The 23,605-nt window shown below is 45.7% G+C and overlaps 1 protein-coding gene across 3 annotated transcripts in view; it reads right to left on the reverse strand.

Annotated features, from left to right (window-relative positions):
- PSME4 (proteasome activator subunit 4) overlaps positions 1-23,605 on the reverse strand; it is a 3,386,216-nt gene that overhangs the window by 565,716 nt on the left and 2,796,895 nt on the right. For all 3 annotated transcript variants that reach the window (XM_069608231.1, XM_069608232.1, XM_069608230.1), the window contains one exon: positions 18,400-18,504. In XM_069608231.1, the coding sequence (XP_069464332.1) occupies positions 18,400-18,504 (105 nt within the window). The remainder of the gene's footprint in view (positions 1-18,399; positions 18,505-23,605) is intronic.

Here is a 23,605-nt window from a genome sequence, read left to right on the forward strand (position 1 = left end):
AAGACATCCATTTAAAAGCACATTACATCGATCGCTGCAGCGCCGCATCTCTCACCTGTACAAGGTACCACCACCTTCTACGGCGACATCTGGACTCGCAGCCACATCACCGCACCTAGGGAGAAAAAGACAAGAATAAAGGTGAGAGGGGAAAGAAAACAAGGAAACCTTAATTTCCATTACAAAGCTTACCTGTTGGGTTATTCCAACTTCATTTCGGGTCGGTGCCGCATCCTGGCATTTCCGGACCCCGGCCCCTAAGGGGAAAAAGAGACATCAGCGTTTGTGGGCGCATGAAAAGACGTTACCCAACGCCCATTAAAGACTTACCTGATTTCTTCTGGATTGATCTTTGTTTCGGGTCGGTCCGCATCCAGGCATTTCCGGACCCCAGCCCCTATGGGGAAAAAAGACATCAGCGTTAGTGAGCGAATTGATACAAGGACACTGAGAGAACTCTCATCAAGCTCACCAGAGTCTCATTCTTCGGTTCCACAGCTCTTCTCGGAATAGTTTCCGCACCTGAAAAAGAGACAAGGAACAATTATTATTGCGGAATCATACTCATTAACAGAATCCTTACGGTACTATACCGGGAAAACAAAACTTGAACCCTCTACAATCAAAATCCCAGTGAAGTAACTGGATACAATGCGCCCCTGCATGAGAAGCAGGATGGAGAGCTCAACCTTTCAAACCCTAAGATGAGACTTCACGTGGGGGTCGCAGGAGGGTTTCGTAGAGGGGTGAGAAGGGAGCGGGAGGCTTATACTTTCTCCCGCAGATTGTTAATACTCCCTTTTCACATACAGAAAGATATTCCTACGAGCCGGACAAGCCAGATTCGAAGGTCCGGTCCAGTCCATCTTCCGGGTCCTGCGCTTCACCATAGAAGAAGAAACAACACTCCAAACCAGACCTGCGCCTCCGTGGGAGTCAGGTGAGCGTAACATCCACCGGAACAACAGTCCAGCTTGTCTGGCTAGTGCCGACCAGGGAGCCTGCCCCATTGAGAGATTCATTACAAGTGCCATGTGGTGAGTAAGCTATTTTTTACCCCCACCACTATAAATTTGCAGCAGCAACAATTACTTCACCTTGCTTTCTTCCAGCCCTTCACCTTCACAAATATGGTCTTTTTTAGACGCCCAGATAACATTTTATCATTTGAACAATATGTTTGTTGTTTCTAATCAACCCAGATATGTCCAGAAAGGAAACAGTTCCGATCAAGAAGAATTTTATACTTATCTTTCCTTCTCTTTTCTCTTTCTCTTGGTTTTCTTGATACAGGGGCTACTTAATCACCCTGATGAAGGCGGCTACCGTACAAAAACACATATCCCTCTGATGTATTCTCAAGATGGATGATATTGCCGCCGAAACGTTTATTGAATGCAAGGGGGATGCATGAACCCATTTCTTAAGGGTTCTGTTGTCTTATATTGTTTATATAATTTCAACAGCTTTGCTGGGCAAAACTAAACACTTTATCCTTGCCACGTTGGCACCTGAAAGATTAGATGCTTTCCATACACCAGACACTTTATAAATCTGTATACTTCTTTTAAGAGCGCTGAGTTATTGACGCTTATGACTTTCATATGTTTCCCTCACGGGTTATGTTTTGTACTTCAAGATAATTATGCTTTGAAGACTGTTTAAGTTTTGACTCCATCATTTGTCTTTGTTTATAACGTTGAATTTTGCTATATGTAAGTTTTCACAATTGATTGTGTTTTGTCTTAATACAAACTATGTATTTTCACAGCCCCTGATGTGTGCGAGTTTCTTTTTTTCCCTTCTGGACATTTTCATGGGCTACGAACTTAGGGATTTAGTCCATTAGTACAAGTATATAAGGTTCCCCAATACAATTTATATGTTTTGTTTCATTTATTGACAAAAATTAGTGTGAACCCCTAGAGTAGCAGTTCTACCTTCTCTTTGGTTTTGTATCGCCGAAGAGTGAGGCTGAGGGTGTGCCGACAGCAAGAGTGGATCTCCCTCCAATTGCTTATACTTGGCGCCAAGACACCGATTGACGGGCTGGGCCGAATGAGGTTTAAGCCATCCCTTTTTGGCCAAGGGGACCACGTCCTTCTGCATCGTGATCCCTATTCTAGCCATGGGGCCTAGAGAGAGGACATCGGCCAGGACCCCCACCTCCGGTTGTTCGACCTTGGGTTAAGGAATCCCCAAATATTCAGCCAATCCTGAGAGCTGTTCATGAACGGCCTTGGCTGAGGAAGGCGTGTCTGGGTCCTCCTCCTCGTCACTGTCCACCGGTGTGTCCAGCTGGTCCGGTGCGGGTGGAGGATTGCTGGGCGCTGCGGTGTAGGAACCAGAGCTGTTGGCTGCTGTGGAGGCTGGTGTGGAACCACCTGAACTGCGGGAGGCAGGGAGGCTGGAATCAATGGACCAGGCGTGGGAAGCAGGGGCTGCGTGGGGTCCTGAGACGCCAGAGCAATGGGAGGAATGACTATGGGCACCGGCGGTGGGACCGACGGGAGCATGTCCCTGATCACATCCCAAAGGATGGACCCCATCTGAGGAAACCTCATGAGCATGAGGAATTTTTTTTAAAAACCTGTCCTCAAAGGCTGGTGGGGTGGTAGGTGGTATTGACGGAGTAGCGAGCGGCTGCTGGGGCCTGTGCGTACTCTGCTTTACAGGTTGCTGGGTAAATCTGCCCTGCGATGCTGATGGATAGGCTGTAGGCCACGTACCTGGTTGAGACCAGTCCCACCTTGAAACTTATTCTCCCACCTGCTCAGCACCAGGGTGCAGTATCAGACAAGCGGCCATCTTGTCCAGTGCGGCAGCCATTTTCTTGGGCTGTGTGCCACGTGCCAAAGTCGTGGTGCTCACCTCGCTGGGCCCGGCCTCCTCCAGGACTCTTGGCGGTGGACCATGAGACCTACCCTACACCTCAGGACAGGGCCCAGTAGGCTTGTTGTCCTCGGCTGAATCGCTAGTAGTGCTGCTTACAAGCACCCCCTCAGATATCTGTCCGGTACTAGGGCGTGGCCCCTCGGGTGGACACGCAGTAAAAGGACCTTGCAGTCCCTCAGCACTGTCCCTGGAACAATCTAATGACCCCTCGGCCTGGCGCCCGGTAGCTCAAGTAGTCCCGGTGCCTGTGCTGGTGCGAGAACCTGACTGGTTCCTCCCGCTCAGGCATTTCCTTGGGAAGGAGTCGCCCTTGCGGGGTGCGATGGAAAAAAAGTGATCCTACCTTGGGCCTTGACTTGTGTCTGACAGTCCTCTGCAGGCAACTTCTCGAAGAGCTCCCTCCACCGAGCTAACCTGTTTTTCAGAGCGTGCGGTGTAAGCGTGTCACACACGGTACAACCTTCCCAGCCATGATCGGGGCCAAGGCAGCGGAGGCAAAGAGCGTTGGGTTCGGGCATAGGAAAGAGTCCTTTGCAGGCTGGACACCTGCTGAAGTCTGCTGATGTGGACATGCGCCAGGGAGGAACGTGGCGCCAGAAGACAGAGTACCTGATTAAGACCAAAAAACAGAAGACAAAAGACAGAAGAAAGTATCTGGGAAAGAGCGTGTGGTATTACAAGGCCGAAGCCAAACCCAGGAGCTCTGGTGAAAGCGGCCCCTTCCCATTGATGTGGAAAAGGGGACTGAGGACTGGCAGCACGCCTCTAAAATAAAGGGGAAGAAGGTTTTTTTCTGGTGAAAAAAGTTCCATCTCCAGTCCCTAGCAAAGGATGCCCATGCAGTATGGAGGAAAGGGGACTACGGATGTAGGAGTGTGGTAATCGCCAAAACACAGTCACTGCCAATAAAGACCTAGAAAAACTGAAATAATATTAATTAATTTAATTTAATTTAATATGATACAGTTTTTAAAAATAAAAACTTTACACATATAATTAATCATAATTACAAAAAATATTATAACAAATACATTCAACATACATATAAACCTATAAAACGTACAATCAATAAATAAATAAGCACTAACCACATTAATCATATTAAACCCTTCACGTCACAGACCAACTATCGCCATTACATTTCAATTTCCAGTAAAATAATAACATGCATATAAAAAATATAAAAAAATATTTTTTAAAAAAACTTCTATGTCCCAAAGCTATTCATCGGTACTATAAACCCACCGATTAACCAGCACTCTCGATTCTTTCTAGGTATGTACACCACATATTAAATACAATATACAAGGCAATTTGAAGACTTGGATTCCAGGTATTAATACTCTGGTACCAGAATTCCAAATCTTTGATGTAATTCAGATTATGTACGTATTTACCATAATGTTTTATATATGCTGTTACCATTTTTGGGCATAATGGCAATATATGTTTGGCACTTTCCAATTGATTCTGTGTTTTACATAATCTACAAATCCGCTGAGAACGAGCTATTTGTGCTTGTCTCCCCATTATTTCCATAACTGGAAGGTTATTGAGTCTTAACAATAATAGGAATCTTCTGAGCTTTACACCTGGACAGAGGATAAGGTACTTTTGTGCTCGCTTAAAAGTATATAGCATACGAGTTACATGCCTATAACTCTTAAGTTTCTCTAGATGCCTAAAAAATGTTTGCCAGTCCCACAGCTCGATATATTTGCCTAAATGGAATCTGTTGGTCTCATAATTATCACATTTTTTTGGAGCCCAGCCTAGATCTTCAAAAAGTTGGTCCATGTTTTCAGTAAGCCTATTAAGTTTATTTGTGCCCAACTCTTCCCCCAGTCTAGCCAACAGTTGGTTTGATTGGTTAGACTGAGTGGCAGTGCTATTATAGATCTTAATATAGATCTCAGCCCTCTTCCTTAATACCCTGGTCTTTAAAGATTATAAGGCCCAACTCCAACCTTAGGATGGCCATAGGGATGGACATAGGGAGCACCAGCAGTTTCCTCCAGAATTTACCTTCGAGTAATTCAAGCCATTCAAGATCCATATCGAGCAAATATTCAAGACCATAAACGACCATAGGGATCATGCATTGCACATATAATTGTCTCGCTCCCCAAATCGAAAACCCGCTCTGAGTACAAATAAATTGATATATCAGAGCAGTTAACTGGGCCGCCTTCACTTTGCAGGCTTGGATACAATACAAGTGTCCCCTTTTGGCGTCAGACTCTACTCCTAGATACTTATAAGTATCCACATACTGGATTTCATGAGATCTAACATACATGCAAGGTCTAGTTATCTTTTTGCTGGTATAGACCATGATCTTGGTCTTATCATGGTTGATCATCCGGCTATTAGTATCTGCAAATTGCCATAGACATTCCGCAGATTTCTTAAGACCACTAAAAGTGTGGTCAAAGATAACAAGATCATCGGCGTATGCCATGACAACGCAATGTTTTGTTCCTATTTTAGGAGGAGTATTTAGGGTATTCAGTATGAATTGAGGTGCATCAGAAACATAGAGGTTGTAAAATAATATTAATAAAAACAATGCCCCATTTGATCATGTCAGATGACAAAAAAAGATTGCGTAGAAAGGAGCAAGCTATAGCCAGAGTACATTTTACCCTGGATAATCAGGAAAAACAAAAAGCTCTTACAGATCTGTCCACCAAATATAAAAATTGGCTCACACAGCACAAGTCCTCTATTAGAGGTTCGAATTGGCAGAGACTGTTTAATTTGCTAAGAACTCTTAACGCAAGCAAATTTTGGTTGCAATATAACGACTTTTATAAAGCCCTATCTCCGTACAAATTGAATCCTATATCTTAGGAGTTATGGTTTACACATATCCAGGAATATTACATCCCGGCTCAACCGAATCCTGATACCCTGTTCAACGGAAATAGAGCTCGACTGAAGCAATTGCTACACAGCGTCTCTCTAATCTTGACTTTGAAGAGAGTAATTTAATTAGATTAATTTGTAAATCCAAAACTTCACGGGCCCCTGGTCCAGATGGCATTCCTAATATAGTTTTCAAGGATCAGCCGGAACTATGGGCAAAAATACTGCACATAGAACAAACTGGCACTATCCCCATTTTCAAAAAAGGAAATAGACTAGAGTCATCCAATTATCGCCTCTTAACAATGATGGACTCTAGTCAAAAGATATTCACCAACATCATCCTAGAAAAACTTACTATCTGGCTAAGAGACAGAAACATTCTTAGTATTTTCCTAACAGGATTTGGAAAAACCTTTAGTACGATCACTAACATCACTAATCTCCAATTCCATGTTGCAGAATATGACTAGCAGGGTTGTGATCTGTTCTGCTGTTACGTGAACTTCACTAAGGCATTTGAATTTGTTTCTAGACCCAAACTTTAAAACAATGGGGAATTGATCTAAATTTGCTGCCCTTCATTCAGGGATTATACTCAAACACCTCTATCTCCATACGGCTCAGCTCTGAAGGTTATCACTCAAATTATTTCTAAACAAATCGGGGCTTAAAGCAGGGTTGCGTTCTGCGCCCCATTCTCTACAATGCCTACACTGCTGATTCGGAACCCATTTTGCATTATGTCTGAAATACAAGGATTGTCAGCGCAGACGATGATATACTTTTCGACCAAACTTGAATTGGTGAACAACGCTCAATCACTGCGCTAGTGGCTTATGCTAGGGAAAACTACTTGTTAATCAATAAATCAAAGACAAGGAAGATGTGCCTAGGAGGGACCAACACAACTAGAGAACTATTTAAATGGAGAGTAGATAAGACTCTGCTGGAAAATATACAGGAATGCATTTGCCTTGGCTTCCCTGTTAAAATTCGTCCAGCCCCTTCTTATTATGAGGCCATTGCCAACCAGAAAATCTGGAAAAAATGGCTTGTAATGAAGAATTACATTGAGCATCGCGGGGGGGGGCATAACATCAAAGGGCTTGTTGAGATATATAAAGTGAGTATAATCCATTTAATACTGTATGCACTGGAAGCTCTTAGAGCAGACAAAGTCAAAAGGTTAAGGAAGCTTGAGGCAAAATTATTGCGCTCTATTATCAATCTCCCTAAGGCCATACCAGTTGAAGCATTTAGGCTTGAATACGGCCTACCATCTCTCAACTCCGTGTGGTGCCCACGAACAGCAATGCTTTACGCTTAACTGCGTAAATTTGATCCCAGCTGAAATGCACTGTTACAGCTTTTGGGATAAGGGTTGGATGAAGAGCATAACAATTCATTTAAAGAAGAGTTAAACATCTTCACTAAAAACCATCTAGTAAAACTATCTAATTAGACATCTTTGATAAAATCTAAGTATCTAATTAGACATCTTTGATGACAGTCCTAATTATGAAAGGATAATTAAACCTAAAACTCAACAGTGGGAGGTAACCTTGAATATTGAAAAACTACACAAATATAAAAGATAGACAATATTCATATCAGGGCTTTACAGAAAACAGACCACATAGCTATCCTACTAAAAGCAGTAGCATTGAACTTAAGCGATTTATTATGTATCTTTGTTTTAACATCTTTCCAACCAATGAATATGTTAATTTATGGCAAACGTCTACATCGCAAGATAGCTCCTTCACACTGTTAGGCAGAAACCTGTGCAGTTCCCTTAGGGACCACTGCAAAAGGCTTAAGACTACAGGTGTTGGAAGTAAACCCAATTGGTAGCAGTCTGTACCACCCAGATTTACCTGGTAGCTGTGGCTGAGCAGCCAGACTTCTCTCAAGAAGAGTTAGACAGTATCTAGAGTATACAAGATAGTTATTTAATTTATTTTATTTAATTTATTTAGTTAATTACTTTATTAAAAGACACACTTAGAAACACTCCAGCACTATTATTGTAAGCAAGTTCAAAACACAGTCACTATTAATATATATACATCCCTTATTCCTTATTAGACAAGTCTTAGTTAACACCACTTATTTCCAGACAGAGGTGAGCGCTTAACCAACGATGGCACTCCAATAAGTTAAGAAAAAGGGAGGGAAAAGGCAGAAATTAGGAAAGCACACAACACAATACTTTAGAAGCACCCAGCAAGGCAGGAAAGTCAAAGTCTACTTGTGAGCAAAAAGTTCAGAGGCCAGGCTCCCTCATATAGAGACCAGAACACCAATGCGCCCAAGATCACACAGTTTAAAAGGCTTGAAAAGTCTTGCAGGGAGTTCAAAAAGGAATTAGTTCAGCTCAGGGAAGTTCAGTTAGCCAGCCTAGGGCCAACCCAAGTGGTAAGTTGATCATTTAAGAGAGACCCCACACAAACCGTTGCGAGGGAGGCCAGGCGGACACAGTACCTTGAAAGTGGAGAGGATCCTCCTGCGGGGGCAGTTGTTCCTGGCAGTGGGTGCAAGTCGCTGCATCGTCCAGAGGAAGAGAAGATCTCGACGTGGAGGAAAGCGGAAGGTCGTTGCACTGCCAGGGAAGAAACCAGCCGCAGAGTTCTCCGGTTAAAAAGTACTACCCTTTTATTCGCAGTAGTGGTAAAACGTGGTATCCCGGTTGCCGGGGTGCTTGGCACAGGCAAGGCGGCCACGAGTCAAAGGAAGAATACTCTTCGGGATGAAGATCTCCACTGTCGTTGGAAGAAGTGGTGAGTCGGTTCAGCAGGGCTCCACCGGTGGTGTTGTCGTTGCAGGTCGGCTCAGCTTCTCCCTCTTCGGATTCTTTGGTCCTGTGGCGACGTCTGAAGTTCCAGTCCCCAAAGCCCTGCTTTTATGCAGATAACCCCCATTCATCCGTCCTAGCTGTCACTCAAACATGCTAAGTGGTGAGCCGGGCGACTCACCACTGGGCCAATCACACAAGAGTGCGACTTCAGTTGCCGAGGCAACTCAGTACCGGGTGCCTAAACCCCCATCCCACACATCCTGTAGACCCAGGCAGAGTGGCACCACTTTTGGAGGCTTCTGTGGAGAAGCCTGCCAAAAAGTGGAACAAAGGGCTCGACTTGGGTCGCAGTTACAGAGGCGAACACAAACGCCACTTTAAAACCGAGTCCTGGCAAAAAGACCCAACCGGGGAATAAATATTAAATAAATAACCCAGCCGTATCTTTAACATTGCATCGAAAAGTGGTGCGTTTAAAATGAATGGGAAAATCCCATAGTAAATATTCTTAAGGAATATTTTGCGTGGTAACCACTGCCACCAGCCAGAAACTCGATGAGGGGGGACTGCACAGTGCCCCCTCGAAAAACAGACCCAGGGCCAATCTAATTACCCCTACAAGTACTTCCACAATATGATGGTTTGTACTGGTTCTGTTCCCAATTTAAGACTAGTAAAGTCAATGGTGACTTTACATGCCCTGGGAGACAGTAGTCAGTCCCAGGGTATGGAGTCTATGTTTGGGGGTCACTATGACACCCCTGTGTTACTGCACTGAGGGTGCTGTGTAACACACTCACCAAAAACCACATGAAACCCTATGGAATAAAAGACCCCATAGCCCATAAAACACATTACAAAGTCAAAGAATATCTCAAATCATGCCTAAGAGTGGGAGAAAAAGAGTCTCATTCTTAGCAGGAGAAAAAATTAAACCCCAAAAATCCAGCAAAGCTGCTGGGGGACTCACTAGGTTTGGTAAAATAGCCTTAAGAGAATTCTCCCTAACACACACTTTGCCAGATACATTTTGAAACTTGTCATCATGTGCTCACCGCCTGTCCGGTCATGAAAGACGTGTTACTTGAAGGGCTACATTAGCTGTATAGATAACATACGCAAAGACGTATTCTGGTCAACATTATTGGGAGCTCAATCTGTGGTGATCACTGCGGCCGGTTTTGCAATATGGAATCTTGTGATAAAGAAAATCAAATTTCAATGAATTGCTGCAATATTAATTCTTTATTGAGAAATTTTGTAGTATTTATTGTGACGTTTTGTACCTTTTATATGGCTGAAATTACGTTTTTAGCTCTAATTTGTGTATTTCTATTATCTTAAGGTGGACTAATGTAAAAAAACAAATATTTCTAATATAAAGATACGTGTTTAAAGTTTTGAAACTAAACTAAACGCATAATAAAAAAAAAAGAATACTAAAGTCATACATATAATATTTATAATTAGTACCCGACGAGAGCCAAACAGAATGGAACACGCATTCTGGTTGGCTCTCGCCGGGTCCTTACCCGGCCGAGAATCCTTCGATTCTCGGCTGGGATTCCAGCCGCCTTGTCCTCGGCGGGGGGCGTGGCAGCCCCTCAGCCGGGGACTCGGGTAAGACTTTTTTTTTTCATTCCCTTTCCTCCCTCCTCTCCCCTACCCCCACTTACCTTCTTGTTCCTGCTTCCCCAGCGAGGGACGAGGGAAGCCTCCAGCTGTGTGGAGACTCGCCAGGGACGCAGGTATGCTTTTTTTTTAAAAAAACTTTTTTTTTTTTTATTCCCGTCCCACTCCCGCCCACCCAACCACATAATGCGGGCCGGGATACTAATAGCAATATGACCCAAGCGGCGGGGGCATTACCGACTCAGGTAACAACTATGGGCCTCGGGGCATTACCTGAGTCGGTAATGCCCCCGCCGCTTCGGTCATATTGCTTAAATATAAAACCATCAAAATGAGTCTGTACAATCCAACTTAATTATAAAAATAAAGTAGAATTAAAGTCAGGTTTGGCTTGGTGGATATAATTAACATTTGGGGACAAAAACGTTCTGAATTGATTTTCTCCACCCTAGGTTTTTCTCAAAGCTGCTTCCCCAGAAAGATCAGGTAGCAAAGTCTTGAAACTGTTTCTGGGTGTCAAGGAGACCTCTTCTAATTTCTTCCTTCTCTTTCTCTGTGACTTGGTCTTTGTAGTAATGGTTCACTGTTGTTCTATTGGCCCTTTGATGTTCAGACAAACCGTAAAGGACTGCTCCTCGTGGTGATTGATTTCAGCTAGTGACCTGGAATTACACAACTAAGGAAATGAGGGACCTATGCAGAGCACAGGCAAAACTCAAACACTTGGATGCAGAAGAGGTAAGCTTGGCATGGTGAGAGGGTGGTTTTCTGCGACACTCATAGACCTTGCCCATTGGTCCCACAAGCTGTCCCAATTCTGTGTCATGGACCTTTCCCAGACTTGTCCCATTTCTTATGGTGTTCTTTTCGCTTGATTGTTTCCCGCTTCTCCGCTCGGCTTAACTCCGGCATTGAATCTGTGTCATGTTCTCCCTGAATCATATGGCTGTTGTTCACTCCACCACTTTATCAACCTCTGCACCAACTCCTTGACCCCTTAAAGCTCTTTCTCTCTTTGTAACCAAATTTCATCATATTGTCCTCTCCACGCCTTACTCTCTTCTTTGCCTTCTTCCCACTTTTGGGCACTGTCCTTTTTGTACCCCAAACGTCAAAATATCCTCGATTCCTCTAAGCCTTTTCTTTCCCCCTTTTGGGCACCAACTTCTCCACAATCAATATTCCCCAGGTCTTTCCTACCCATCCCAACTTCTTCATCCCTCTGGGTACCACCCAACTTCTCAATACCCTCTCTAACTTGTAACAGTCTCATGCACCTCTCGGCATCTCCCCTCACCTCAATGAGACTCTCCAATTAGCTCCATGACCACCTTCACTGATCTGGGGAACACCACTCTCCTTGTTGAGCTTCTCCAAATTCACAAGTGTCTCTTGCACCATATCCTCTCTGGGGACCACCTTCTCTCCGATCACCTTTAATATCTTTGGCCACCACACCCACTCCTCTTGCCAGCAGTTCCAGGTCTCTTGGTTTGTTCCTCATTACCGTCTCCTGGATCTCTCCTCCAGATCCCAGGATTCAATGTGACACAGCCTTCTAGACCCCTGCCTCCGGTCTCCTGGGCTCTGCTCTCCCCATGCTACATTGCCCTCTCCTCCAGCCTTCATCAAAATAATTCCTGTCTCCAGCTTTCACTCAAAACAATTGCACTGCCAGACTGAGCTTGTAGCCCTTTTACTGATTTAAGGCCTGGCCTCTCCCTGGTGAATGGGGATTCAGGTTTGTTATGTTGGATGGGGTATGGTTGGTCCACCCCACCCCCTGGGATGGCTTACAACACTGATATGGGAATGAGGCTTGGTTCGGCTCACCCTTTGGGTGGTCCTCATTATGCTTGCCACACACACTGGCACTGCTTTCCTGCCACTCTTTGGTTACCATTCTCAAGGAATGAGAAAATGAACTCTGGTGTGTGTCTTCGGGCACCTGGTGTAGGGATTGGCAAGAGAGGCCACTCCAAAGGATGGCTTACAGTTCCGATATGGGACTTGCGGTTGGCTAGTCCCTCCACCTGAGCCATCTTCTCAGATTGTGACATCCTAACCATGCCCCCGGGATGGACTCCTCGAACCTTACTGTTCCCAACTGAGAGTGGAGGCCTTGTATGATGGATTGCTGGTTGACTCTAGAGTTTAATTTACTAATTTAGGGCACCTTCTTTGCTTCTGTGCGTTTTGATGTGATTACAGCACCCAAACGAGCATAATTGTAATTGTTTATTTATATAGAGCTTATACACAGGTGAAGTGCTACAAAGCGCTTCAAGGCGGGACAGGAGCAAGGGAATACAGTGTCATTCTTAGGCCTTGAAAGTTCCGAATGATCATGCAAAAATGACTAGCAAACTTGGCCTGAGGCCATACTACAAGTACAGGTGTAAGACAAAAAGCAAGGAGCGAAGGGGGGGGGGGGGTGGTGGTGGAGGGAGAAGAGCATACAATATTTAGGCTCCCGTACTCGGCCAACGCCGTTTCAAATAGTGCAAGTGCGTGACAGATGGTAAGGCGCTAAAGGGGATCTGGGTGAAGAGAAGGACAAACTGAGACAAACAACTACCGTAGTAGGCCTGGCAGACCAGGTCCAGTACATTCTAGGTAACGTAAGTGCCAGACATGGAATGAAAGGGAGGGGGGAAGTGAACAAGTACACCCAGTCCACGTAAGGCCCTGGGTTGAGTGCTGAGAGGTTACCATTCTCAAGGAATGAGTAAAGAAGTGCAGAAGTGGTGGGTGGAGTTCAGAGGCCTGGGGGCAAGTACAAGGACTGGCAAGGGAGCCTGAATCAGCAAAACTGAGATGAGTTAGGGAGAAGGGGGGAGGGCAGTAGCCAAGAATAGAGAGGGAGTTAACAAGGGAGAGGGAGAGAGAAGGAGGAAGAGAAGATGAAGGTCTTGAGGAGTTTCCATAGCTTAAGGTGATCAGGATCAAGACAGAGAGAGGCAGGGAGGTTATTCCAGAGTGAAGCGCCTGGAGAGGAAAGAGATCTACCCCCAAATCTCTGTTTTGCAAATCAGCTCACCCGGAGAGAGTTGGAGGCAGACGAGCGGAGGTCTCCAGAAGGAGAGTATTTAGGGAGAGAGAATTGTAGGTAGTTCAAGCACTGGTCCCAGAATACCTTGTGGATGAGGAACCCTGAGTTTGTAATTCCTTTAAAAGGAAAGAAATAAAGAGTCACCTGCTTCAGTGGGAGCAAAATCACTGTAATTTGGGGTTGTGGAAATCACAATTTCCTGTATCACATATGGTCTCTACTTCCCAGGTATAGGTGCTACCTCTCTAAAAGGCTACTGTTCCCAGAGGCCTTATAGCACTGCCCATGATCTGAGATAGGGACAAAGTGGTGCTGACCATGGGGATCCTCCCAATGCCACCCCCAGGCCCATAATCCTCTAATGTGGGGCACTGCCCAGCCCTCACTTGGTCACACCGCAGATATGTCCACAGAGTGAGACAGGTAACTGTCACAGATGGCTAAGGGAAATGGTACCAGTTTGCAGTTTTCCAACAGTTTTCAATGTTTCACCTTCCTTGGGTGTTATGCTACCTCGAGCTGGAAGAGTACCAGTACTTCAATGGGAAAGAGACACACTTATGGGAGATCTTTGAAACTACTTTTGCTTTTTTGGGTCAGCAACCACTGGAGATAGCTTCTGGGCTTGACACTGCAAAGTTTCCCACTAGGGCTAACAGTGGCAGGATAGGTCAAAGAATAGCTTTACTTACAGTCACAATGCACATATATTAGGGTCACTTCTAAAGATCCTCACAGCACATACATCATAGTTGCAGGTCTTTGAATTTCATCACCTGATTCGAATCCTAACAAGGATTGCAATCCAAATGTATGCAAGGTGAAAGCCAGGAAAAGTGCACAGTGAATTTGTTAATACTGGTAGCAAGTTCCCAAGAGCACATAAAACCAAATACAGTTAATGGGGTATGAGTTGCTTCATTTTTATAGGGTGGCACATCACTTCCAGCACCAGGGGCACCATTATAAAATTATGAGAGCACTCAAACGTGCCCTGGTGGTTACTTTAAAATGTACAAATCCTGTATGTGCCTGAAGCTATGTGAATGAGGAGTCTGTAAAAGGAAGGTGTCCATAAGTAGCAGCATTGGTGCTTGCCTGCCTCAGCAACCAAGAAAGTAATCTAGAACAGTGGCCATAATCAACAACTTAAAGTACACATGTTTTCTGGACAGTCAAATAGGAGCACAGAGGAATTCCACACATCAAAATATAGCTTTGTATTTACCTTGCAGATTTCTAAAACCACTTGCATAATGTGTTCATTGGTAGTTGCTAGAGCACTAAGAATGTTTTGCATAAACATTCCCCAGCAACTCATCAATTTCCTTTCTTCTCCTGCTGTCCCCTCTCTTCCCTCCACAGCTTCCTCGCCTCCCCCTGCTGTCTCCTCCTTGGCTACCTTGCCCTCTCCTCCTTCCTCTTCTGCCCCAAACCACCCCTGGCTTCTTCTACACCTTTGCAGGGCGTACCTCTGATTTGTACCCCTCCCCGGAGGTCTTTCAAGGACGGCAACCTTCTTCATATTGCCACTCTCAACACTTGTTCATCTGTCAAACACACCTCTGACATCTGCCGCCTCCTGGAAGAACTTGACCTCAATGTCCTCAGTCTCACTCAGACATGGTTTATGGCTAGCTCTGTCACGAGCTTTGACACTCTCCTCCCTGACGGCTACAAGATCCTGTCCGCGCCCAGGTCCAATCGTTCCAGACGGGGTGTAGCCCTCATCTTCCCTGAGTGGATTCCTGCCTCTGTCATTCCTACACAGGCTACTCCTCCTTCAAATGCCTCATCTGCAAGCGCTCTCTCTCTCTGTCTCCCCTAGCCATTCCCTCACTGTGGCTACCATCTATCGGCCAACTGGTCAGATCTCCTCCTTCCTCTCTGAGTGGGCGGACCTCTCCTATTTCCTCTGGGTCTCAACCACTCAACTCATCCTTCTTAGAGACTGTAACATCCACCTGGATGCTTCTTGTCCTTCCTCTGGACTCTTTTGCGACACCTGTGACTCTGACTCTCTATCCTCCCCTCTGGCCAGACTATCTCTGCAGGGCACACTCTGGATGTTCTGATCTCTAAAGACCTTCCTCTTTCTTTCCCTCTCACCACTCCTCTCTCCTGGAGTGATCACTTTCTCCTTTCCTCCCAGCTCACTCTCTCCATCCCTCAGGCCAAGCCAACTCAAGCACTGCCATCTACCTTCTCGGTTATCCGGCCCATGAAGCGTGTGTCAGTTGAGGCTTTCGCTGTCACTTTCTCACCCACCTCCCTCTTCCCCCGGCCGACTCACACCCTGACACAGCCCCTTCTTTGCTCTACTCTGCTTTATCTGATACTCTGGATGTTCTTGCCCTTGTCATGAGGATCTGTTTGAAGCCCAAAGCCAAGTGCAACTCCTGGTATGACTCAGACCTTGTCACCCAAACGCAAGTTCAAGGTGGCTGAGAGGAAATGGGGTGCTTCCTGTACATCCTCTGAAACTGGTCTGCCGGCTGCTCGAAAGGCAATACCGGCTCTCTGTTCGCACTAAGAAGAGAGTCCTCATCCAAGCCGGCGTCTCTGCGGCATCCAACAACTCGGCTGAGCTCTTTAAAATCTGCAAGGAGCTGGCCAATCCTGCTGCAGTCTCTACCCCTCCTGTCCCCTCACAGGCCCTCTGCACAGCCCTGGCTTTGCATTTCATCTCTAAAACTCAGGACATGTCCTCTCGCTCTTCCTCTCACTCTATTCCCCTCTTTTTCTCTGGCCCTTCTGTGGTCTCCTCTCCTCCCCTCTGCCTTTCCCCTGTCCTCCCCAGACACGTTTTCTATACAAGTCCGATATATGAAAGTCTCGCCAAAACAGGTTCTCCCCTGTTCCTCTAAAACCATAAAGGACCACATTGACACCCTGGCTGACTTTTGCAACTACTCCTTCGCCACTGGAGTCTTCCCTCCCCCCCGCCCCTGCCGAAGCACTCCCTTGTGCACCTTCTTCTTAAGAAACCCTCAGCCAACCCCTCCTGCAATGCTAACTACCGCCCAATCTCCATCACTCCTTTCTTGGGCAAACTCATGGAAAAGCTAGCCATCGCCCAGCTTAATCTTCACACTGAATTGGTTGGTTGTCTCCATGACCATCAGTCTGGCTTCAGAGCTGCCAGAAGCACGGAAACTGCTCTCCTGTACATCTGTGATGACCTGCTCTCCAACCTTGATTCCAACACCCCCCGTGTCCTAATCTTACTTGATCTCTCTTCTGCCTTTGACACAGTCAACCATGCCATCCTACTCAACCGTCTCTGTGACGGCCTGATCAGTGATACCCAGGTTATGGCTTGTCTGACCTCTTTCCTCTCAGATTGGCACTCCCAGATCTAACTTGGGTCCTTCCTCTCCTCCATCTCTACCTGTGGTGTTCCCCAGGGGTCTAAACCCCTCTCTGGCTGTTCAACCAATACCTGGCAATTCTTGCCCACCACATTGCCGCTCTCTGCCGCAGCATTCAGTGCTATGCGGACGACACTCGGCTCATTTTCAGGCTCCCTTCCGCCACCTCTTCTCCTTCTCTCATCTCTGGCTGTCCGCTATACAGGAGTGGTGTGCCACCAATAATCTCTGCCTTAATGCCAGTAAGACTGAGATTCACCTCATCGGCACACCTGCTCCCTCCTTTCCTGTCACTCTCTGGCCGGCCTCTCTTGGCCCTTTTCCTTCTCCCACCTGCGAGGCTAAAAACCTCTGGGTCATCTTCAACTCCACACTCTCATTCTCTCCTCACATCTCGAAGAAGTCACACTACCAGCTGAACCTCGTCAGGAGGTATTCTTCCTTTCTTCTCCTTCCCCCCAGAAGCTCACTGTCTCTAGAGCTCTGGTTCTCTCTAGGCTGAACTACTGCAACAGCCTGTTTGTAAATCTGCCTGCTTCTACTCTCCGCCCTCTGCAACTCATCCAGAACAGGACTGCAAGACTTGTCCTTGGCCTCAAGCCCAGTGATCGTATCTCTCCTGTGAGGATTACGTTCAAAAGCCTCTGCGTTGTCCACAAGGCCTTCTGTGGCCTGGGGGCTCAATACCTTCAACTCTCTCTTCCTAAATATCTTCCTTCTCAAGGTCTTCGCTCATCCGCCACCAACTCCCGCAGGGTCAGTTGCTTCTCCAAGCAAGGAGTTGGTGGTAGATCTCTTTCTTCAGTGGAGCCTTCCTCTGAACAGCCTCCCTGCCTCCCTGAAACTTGACGAGAACCATCTCTGGTTCCAAAAGCACCTCAAGACCTTCCTCTTTGCTTCTGCTGTCTCTCCTCCTCTCCACTGCTGAACTCCTGACTGAAACTGCACTGGTCACCTGGCTACCCTCTGATCTCGGGCCCAGGACCCCTGCCCCGCCCAGCTGCATACCTGGCACTGTCTCCCTGGCAATCCTTGCACTTGGCGGCTGTTTCTGTATCCCTACAGTCCCCCAGCTCTTGACACTTGATGTCTGCACTTACCCCTGCACTTGCCACAAGCTAGCCGCACTTTACCTCTTGTTTTATATATGTTATTTATTCTTTACTGTTGATCCTATGTATTGCACTGTACCTTCCCCCTCGCACTTTCCCTCCCCCCCCTCCCCTGCACTTGCGCAATCTCAATGTTACCTGGCGTACTAAGATCGCTGTCTTTGTTATTCCCTCTGTTCCCCCTCCCTTGCCTCGTCGCGCCTTGAAACACTTATGATATGGCATTTATAACGCGCCTATACACATTCAATACACATCAACAGTTAACATGTCAAATAAACGTTAAAGTCTTTGATTAGGAAGTCAAGACTGCCTAATAAATTGGGAATGTAAACGACTTGTATAGTTAAGAAAATCATAAAAACAAAACAGTATTTCATTACAGGATATTAAGCAGAGATTAAAGGATGTAGGCATATTTTGGGTACACACCTACACGGAGAACCTCTATACATTTCAAGCCACTGTACAAAAATGAAAAAAGCTAATGGAAGTGTTTCAATTTACAGTTGAGGAAAACGTTAAATAATTTGCAAAATATCACTCTGAATATTAATAGGTGGGCCCGGGAATTAAAACTTCAATGCCTGAATCCAAACCTAGTGCTTTAACCATTGCAACCTATTGTCTGTGTCAAGCATTGGATAGAATTGCAAAACAAATACTTACACAAGAGGTTGCTATGCAGGTTCCCCAGTCACTGTATGTTTCAACAGTGATGTTAGCAAACGCTGTTTTAAGCAAAGGACACAGAAACTGCCATAGATGTTCCACCTATTTTGGACAGATACAAGAGGGAACAACATTCAATACAGTATGATAACTAAGTGATTGTTTCTTAAAAGTAAGCCAACATCAATAAAAAAAAGAACCAGTTACTTACCTTCAGCAATATTCTTTCCGAGGGATACAATAATTCCTTTGTACAGATTATAATAACCCAGGTGCAGCCTGATCTGAAATATTTTTCAGCAGCTTCCAGGTTGCGCTGCATGGCTCCACCCAACTTTGTCATGGCACCTTGGCATTCTCTGCGCTGGTAGTGATGTATCTAGTATACATACATAGAGATGCATACCTCTGGCTACATTAGTTGCACCTTTTTTAGCACCCAGTCAAACCAGCAGAGGGGTGGCAGATGGGTGGCAGAACTCATTTTCAAAAGTCACAATTAGTTTAGAAGCACACTTTAGATGGCTAGGCTAAACGGTGAGAGTAATCTGTGGCAGGTATGTTCATGTCCACCATAAGAAAAATTACTGTAGGTTAGTAATTATAACGGTTACATTTCTCCCACAGATCACTCATCTTCTTAAATACTCGAAAGCCAAATTTAATAGAATTAGGAGAGAAGAGTACGAGAAAAACCCTCTACACCAGAAACATTCAATGTCCCGAGCATCCTCTCCAGCCAGTGTCAAGGTGCTAAAGCTTTGTAAAGCTAAGCACAGGATATAGCGGTGTTTCCGACAACAGTTTTTTTGATGCAATTTTATACAAAAAATGTACATAGAAAATAAATTGAAATATATATGGAGTAAAAGGTTAAAAGGAGTGGGTAGGGGTTTGGGGTAGAGGTAACAGTATAGGGTAAGGGGGGCTGCAGGGGAGACCCCCAAAATAAAAACTTGTTTTCGATATCCATTTTAAGTTTAAAAAAAAGACATAGAAAAAACGGACGTCAGCAAGCACAGACACCCAAGTTGCTGCCTTGCATATGTCTAGTAGGGTATCCATCTCGCCCTTCTCTGTGTTAGGCAGAATCCTGTGCAGTGCCATTAGGGACCACTACACACAATTAAGACTACAAGTGGTAATACAAGTTTTACCTTTGGTACAAGCCTGTACTACTATGTTAAAGTGGTAGCAGTAGCGGAGCAGCCAGGCTCATCTCAAGAGTATATGAGCAGTAGCAGAGATTACACAAAGGAACCACAATTACTGTGACTCAAGCAAACAGTCCCCCAGCTCTTCACACTTGATGTCTGCACTTACCCCTGCACTTGCCACAAGCTAGCCGCACTTTACCTCTTGTTTTATATATGTTATTTATTCTGACTCAAGGTTTCAGGTAAAAAAATATAAGTACATTTATTTTTAAACTGTTTGTTATAAACACAACACTTCTATTAATTCAAAACCACACGTAAAATATACTACAACCAACCAATTCGCTTTGTACGGTATAACTTCAAGGTAAGCACCCTATGTTTTAACGGACCGGTGTTGTGAAACAAAAGATGTTACCGGGATTACATATGCGATCACTTTTTGACAGTAATGACAGTTCGGTCTTACTAAAGAAACGCGTATCCGTGGCAAGAAATGTTACCGGGGCAAAAACACACTTAGCGCCTGAAATAACAGAGAGTTGGGGGCAAAAATCATAGGTAATACTTTGTCAAGGCAGACAGAATCAGAGAACACTCATGGACAGAAATCCAAGAGTCAATAGGCCGCAGCCAGTGTCAAGTGGAACCGGGTTCCTGTTGTCAAGGATTACACAGTCGGACAGTTCACGATTCAACGTAGCCAGGAGTACTTAGATATTGTCAATGAAGGAGGGAAGATAAGGGCAAGCCTTGCAGGAGGAGAAAAAAGGATTCGCCCGATTTCCTCAAGCAGAACACAGTACCTTATTCAATGAAGAAGCTGGTGCCACGGCAGTTGTTCCTGGTAGTCTCCTGCAGACCCACGGTCCGTGGAGCTTCGGCAAGAAGGAGGACGTCTGGAGGGGTCTGCACCACACAGGGCTGAAGCCGGCAGCAGAGACGGTGAATAAAAGGTGTGCTCCTTAAAAACAGGAGAGGCTTCTTCAGATGGCTAACCGGACCACTACAGCAGTGTGCAGCGATTTCGACCACTAAGAGGATCCTCTGGCTGTAGAAGATGAGCTGGCTATCCCCACCAGGCTCAAGGGAAGAAGACTCTGCACTGGATCTTCTCTGGTCGTCGAAGGGTAGACAGTTTAGGACTGCAGCAGGGCTTCACCGGGACGGGGTAGTTGCAGCAGCCGGCTTCTTCTCCGCTTCCGGCGCAGAAGATCTAGCACTTCCTGTTCACACTGGAAACAAACTGGTCAAAGTGGAAAACTGCCACATGGAGAAGATCTCCTCCACTATTCTTTGACAACTCCCCCTTGAGGAAAACTCCAGCGAGATGACTGTGAAAATGCAAACAAACCAACTAGTTTTCTAGGGTAATGTCCTCTTTGATGGATGGCTCCTCCCACAGATTCCTCATTGTCTGCTATATCTCTTAGCACAGCTTGCATCACAAGCTTTTTCATCCAGCAGGGGGTGTCGTGTGCCCTGACATCGAAGAGGTCCAGTGGCCCATTCCTCAACAGCGGAAGTGACGGTGTTGACTCTACAAATAGGGCACACCTGTTACGCTCACCTGGTCTCCACGGGGACGCCACCCAGCCCTGGTTGGATGATTTGCACTCTCAAACCCTCTTGCGGTCCCTTGGTAAGGCCTCTGGTTAAAGATGGGTCTTAATATTATAAAAGGTGGATTCTCCGTCCTGCTTCTCATGGCAGGTGTGCGTAGATTGGGGGGCGAGCAGCGACCAAGTTACTTCACTGGTGCAAGCCCCCCCTGTGGGAATCAAAGCCTACTCCGTAGGTTTGCTGCTTTACAGTCTTTATATGCAGTTCTTATGCTCCTCTTAGTTCAAATAATAATGTCTTGCTTCTTTCCTTTTAGGTATGGAAAGGTATTTTGGTGTTGTCATGCAGTTTGAAGATGAGCATGGGCCGGTAGGCGAAAGCACGGTGTGCGCAATGCTGGCCGGTGAGTAATGCGCAATTCACGGCGCTGTTTCGCCTTTTATATTGCTAACCTGTGTCTTTTCTCTCCTTGCAGGTTGTGATGTTCCAGCGATGATGCTGACCAGGAGATGACTACCCAGGTAAGAATTGTGTGGCTTTCTTCATTCAGGAGGAAATGTGAGTAAACGCTTACTAATGCTGTCTTTCTTTCTCCTCTTTCCAGGTTATGGTATTCCAGGATGCATGTGGTGCCGGATGATGGAGTTCGTACCTTCAGGTGAGTGGAAATGAAGTCGGCGATGGATTGAAGACAGGATACTGTTCCAGGTAAGTTTCGTAGTGCTCTTTCTCTCTTTGCAGGTCCTTGGTTTCAGGTAAGATGGCATGGCATCAAAGAACTGGACACAGTGAGCGTACGCTGCCCACAGCAGAATAACGCAAAGCATGTTCTGCTGTTTGGATGCGGTTTAAATAGCCTCAGGTAAACCAGTCCAGGTAAAATAGTCCCAGGCCTGCCACACTCAAAGTAGTCCAGGTAAAGTAGTGCCAGGCCTGCCACACCCAAAAGACCAGACCGCATAGCTCAGTTCCTTGTAACTGAGTTATGTGTGTGGCTCCATGTTGGCTGTTAAATAGTCCCAAGTAAATAGTCCCATTCTAATGTTGGTCTTCATGATGGTTATGAGCCTGGCGCCAAAGGCACCAGGACTGACTCCAAGAGAGTCTTGGATGAGGTTTTTAAGGGCTTTGACCTGGCCCTAACTGGAATGCTGACTTGCCAGTGAGGGCCAGGGGCAAGGGTCATGACAACACCCAGCCCCATGACCTCAGTTTCAACATTTTTTCACTGTACTCAGCAGCTGAGGGAAAACTATGGGGAAAAAACTGCCATTTTTAGAGTCCACTCCCTCAAAAATACTCAAAGATCGCACCACTCTCCTACTGTGGGGGTGGCTGGGTAGGCAATGAGGAATCTATGGGAGGAGCCATCCATCAGAAGGAACATTGCCCCAGGTACGTAATTAGTTATTTTAATGGATAGCATCCTCCAACATATTCCTCATCTTCTGATAGACTCCCATAGTAGTACAGTACTAGAACACCAGAGGCAAGAAGGGGGGCGGGTGGGTCACACTCCTACAGAAGGTAACTTTTGTTAACTGTTTGACCAAATCAAGCATCTTGCAAACTCATCGATTCTAGAGAAGAAATTTGGCAATAGTGTGCCTCGCGACCATGGCTGCCACCTCTCTAGTTGAATGTGGCGTTCATCTTTTGGAGCCAATTTGTAATCTGTGATGCAAAGGATTACCCACCTTGATATAATTTGCTTGGAAACTGCAGTGCCCTGTTTGGGGTCTTCATAGCTTATAAACAGCTGATCATCCTTTCTAAGGAATAAGTTACTTTGCTGAAAGTCTTGTTCTTGAGCATTGACATCTTTCACAAATTCACATGTGGTTTGAATATTCCATGCCGTTAGGTTGGGAACCATCAGTAATATTAAAGCAGTTTCATTTACAAAATTAAATGAATGACACTGCACTCGCACACAGGGAAGGGCACTCAGCCAATCAGGTTGCTGGAACAACGACCCGAACACACTATGTGCTGCCGACTGTTTCCAGACACCCGAGGCCCTTCCCCAGATGGAGCCATCTTGATTGTGGGGAGCCAAAGTCTTTGCCTAGGCTCATGCTGGTAGTCCGATTCCCGGCCATATCCGCCCTCCACCCACCCCCAACAAGGGAGTGATTGCCATAGTCACGTAGTGTTCTCTCAGTGTTGTTTTGCATCATTAACCCAATGTATCCAATAGGCAGTGCCTCCCATAGTACCACACCTGGAGGACATCTTCAGAGTCGTATAACTCACGCAAGAGTGCTAACGTGAGCCACATAAGAGTAGGCTGGAAGGTTGTATGTGAATCTACAAAAGTTAACAATTCTGGAGAACAGGTGTTACAGGTAAGTTACTTATTCTTTCTCCAGCATTGCACCTTTCATAGATTGACATGCTTTCAAATAGAATACATTGCAATACATACACATACAATTTTGCATATGATGGCAAACCAGAGTGGTGTCCCCCACAGTGCAAAG

The sequence above is a fragment of the Ambystoma mexicanum genome, chromosome 4q (assembly GCF_040938575.1).
Source record: "Ambystoma mexicanum isolate Mex_15411 chromosome 4q, UKY_AmexF1_1, whole genome shotgun sequence".
Classification (NCBI taxonomy): Eukaryota; Metazoa; Chordata; class Amphibia; order Caudata; family Ambystomatidae; genus Ambystoma; species Ambystoma mexicanum.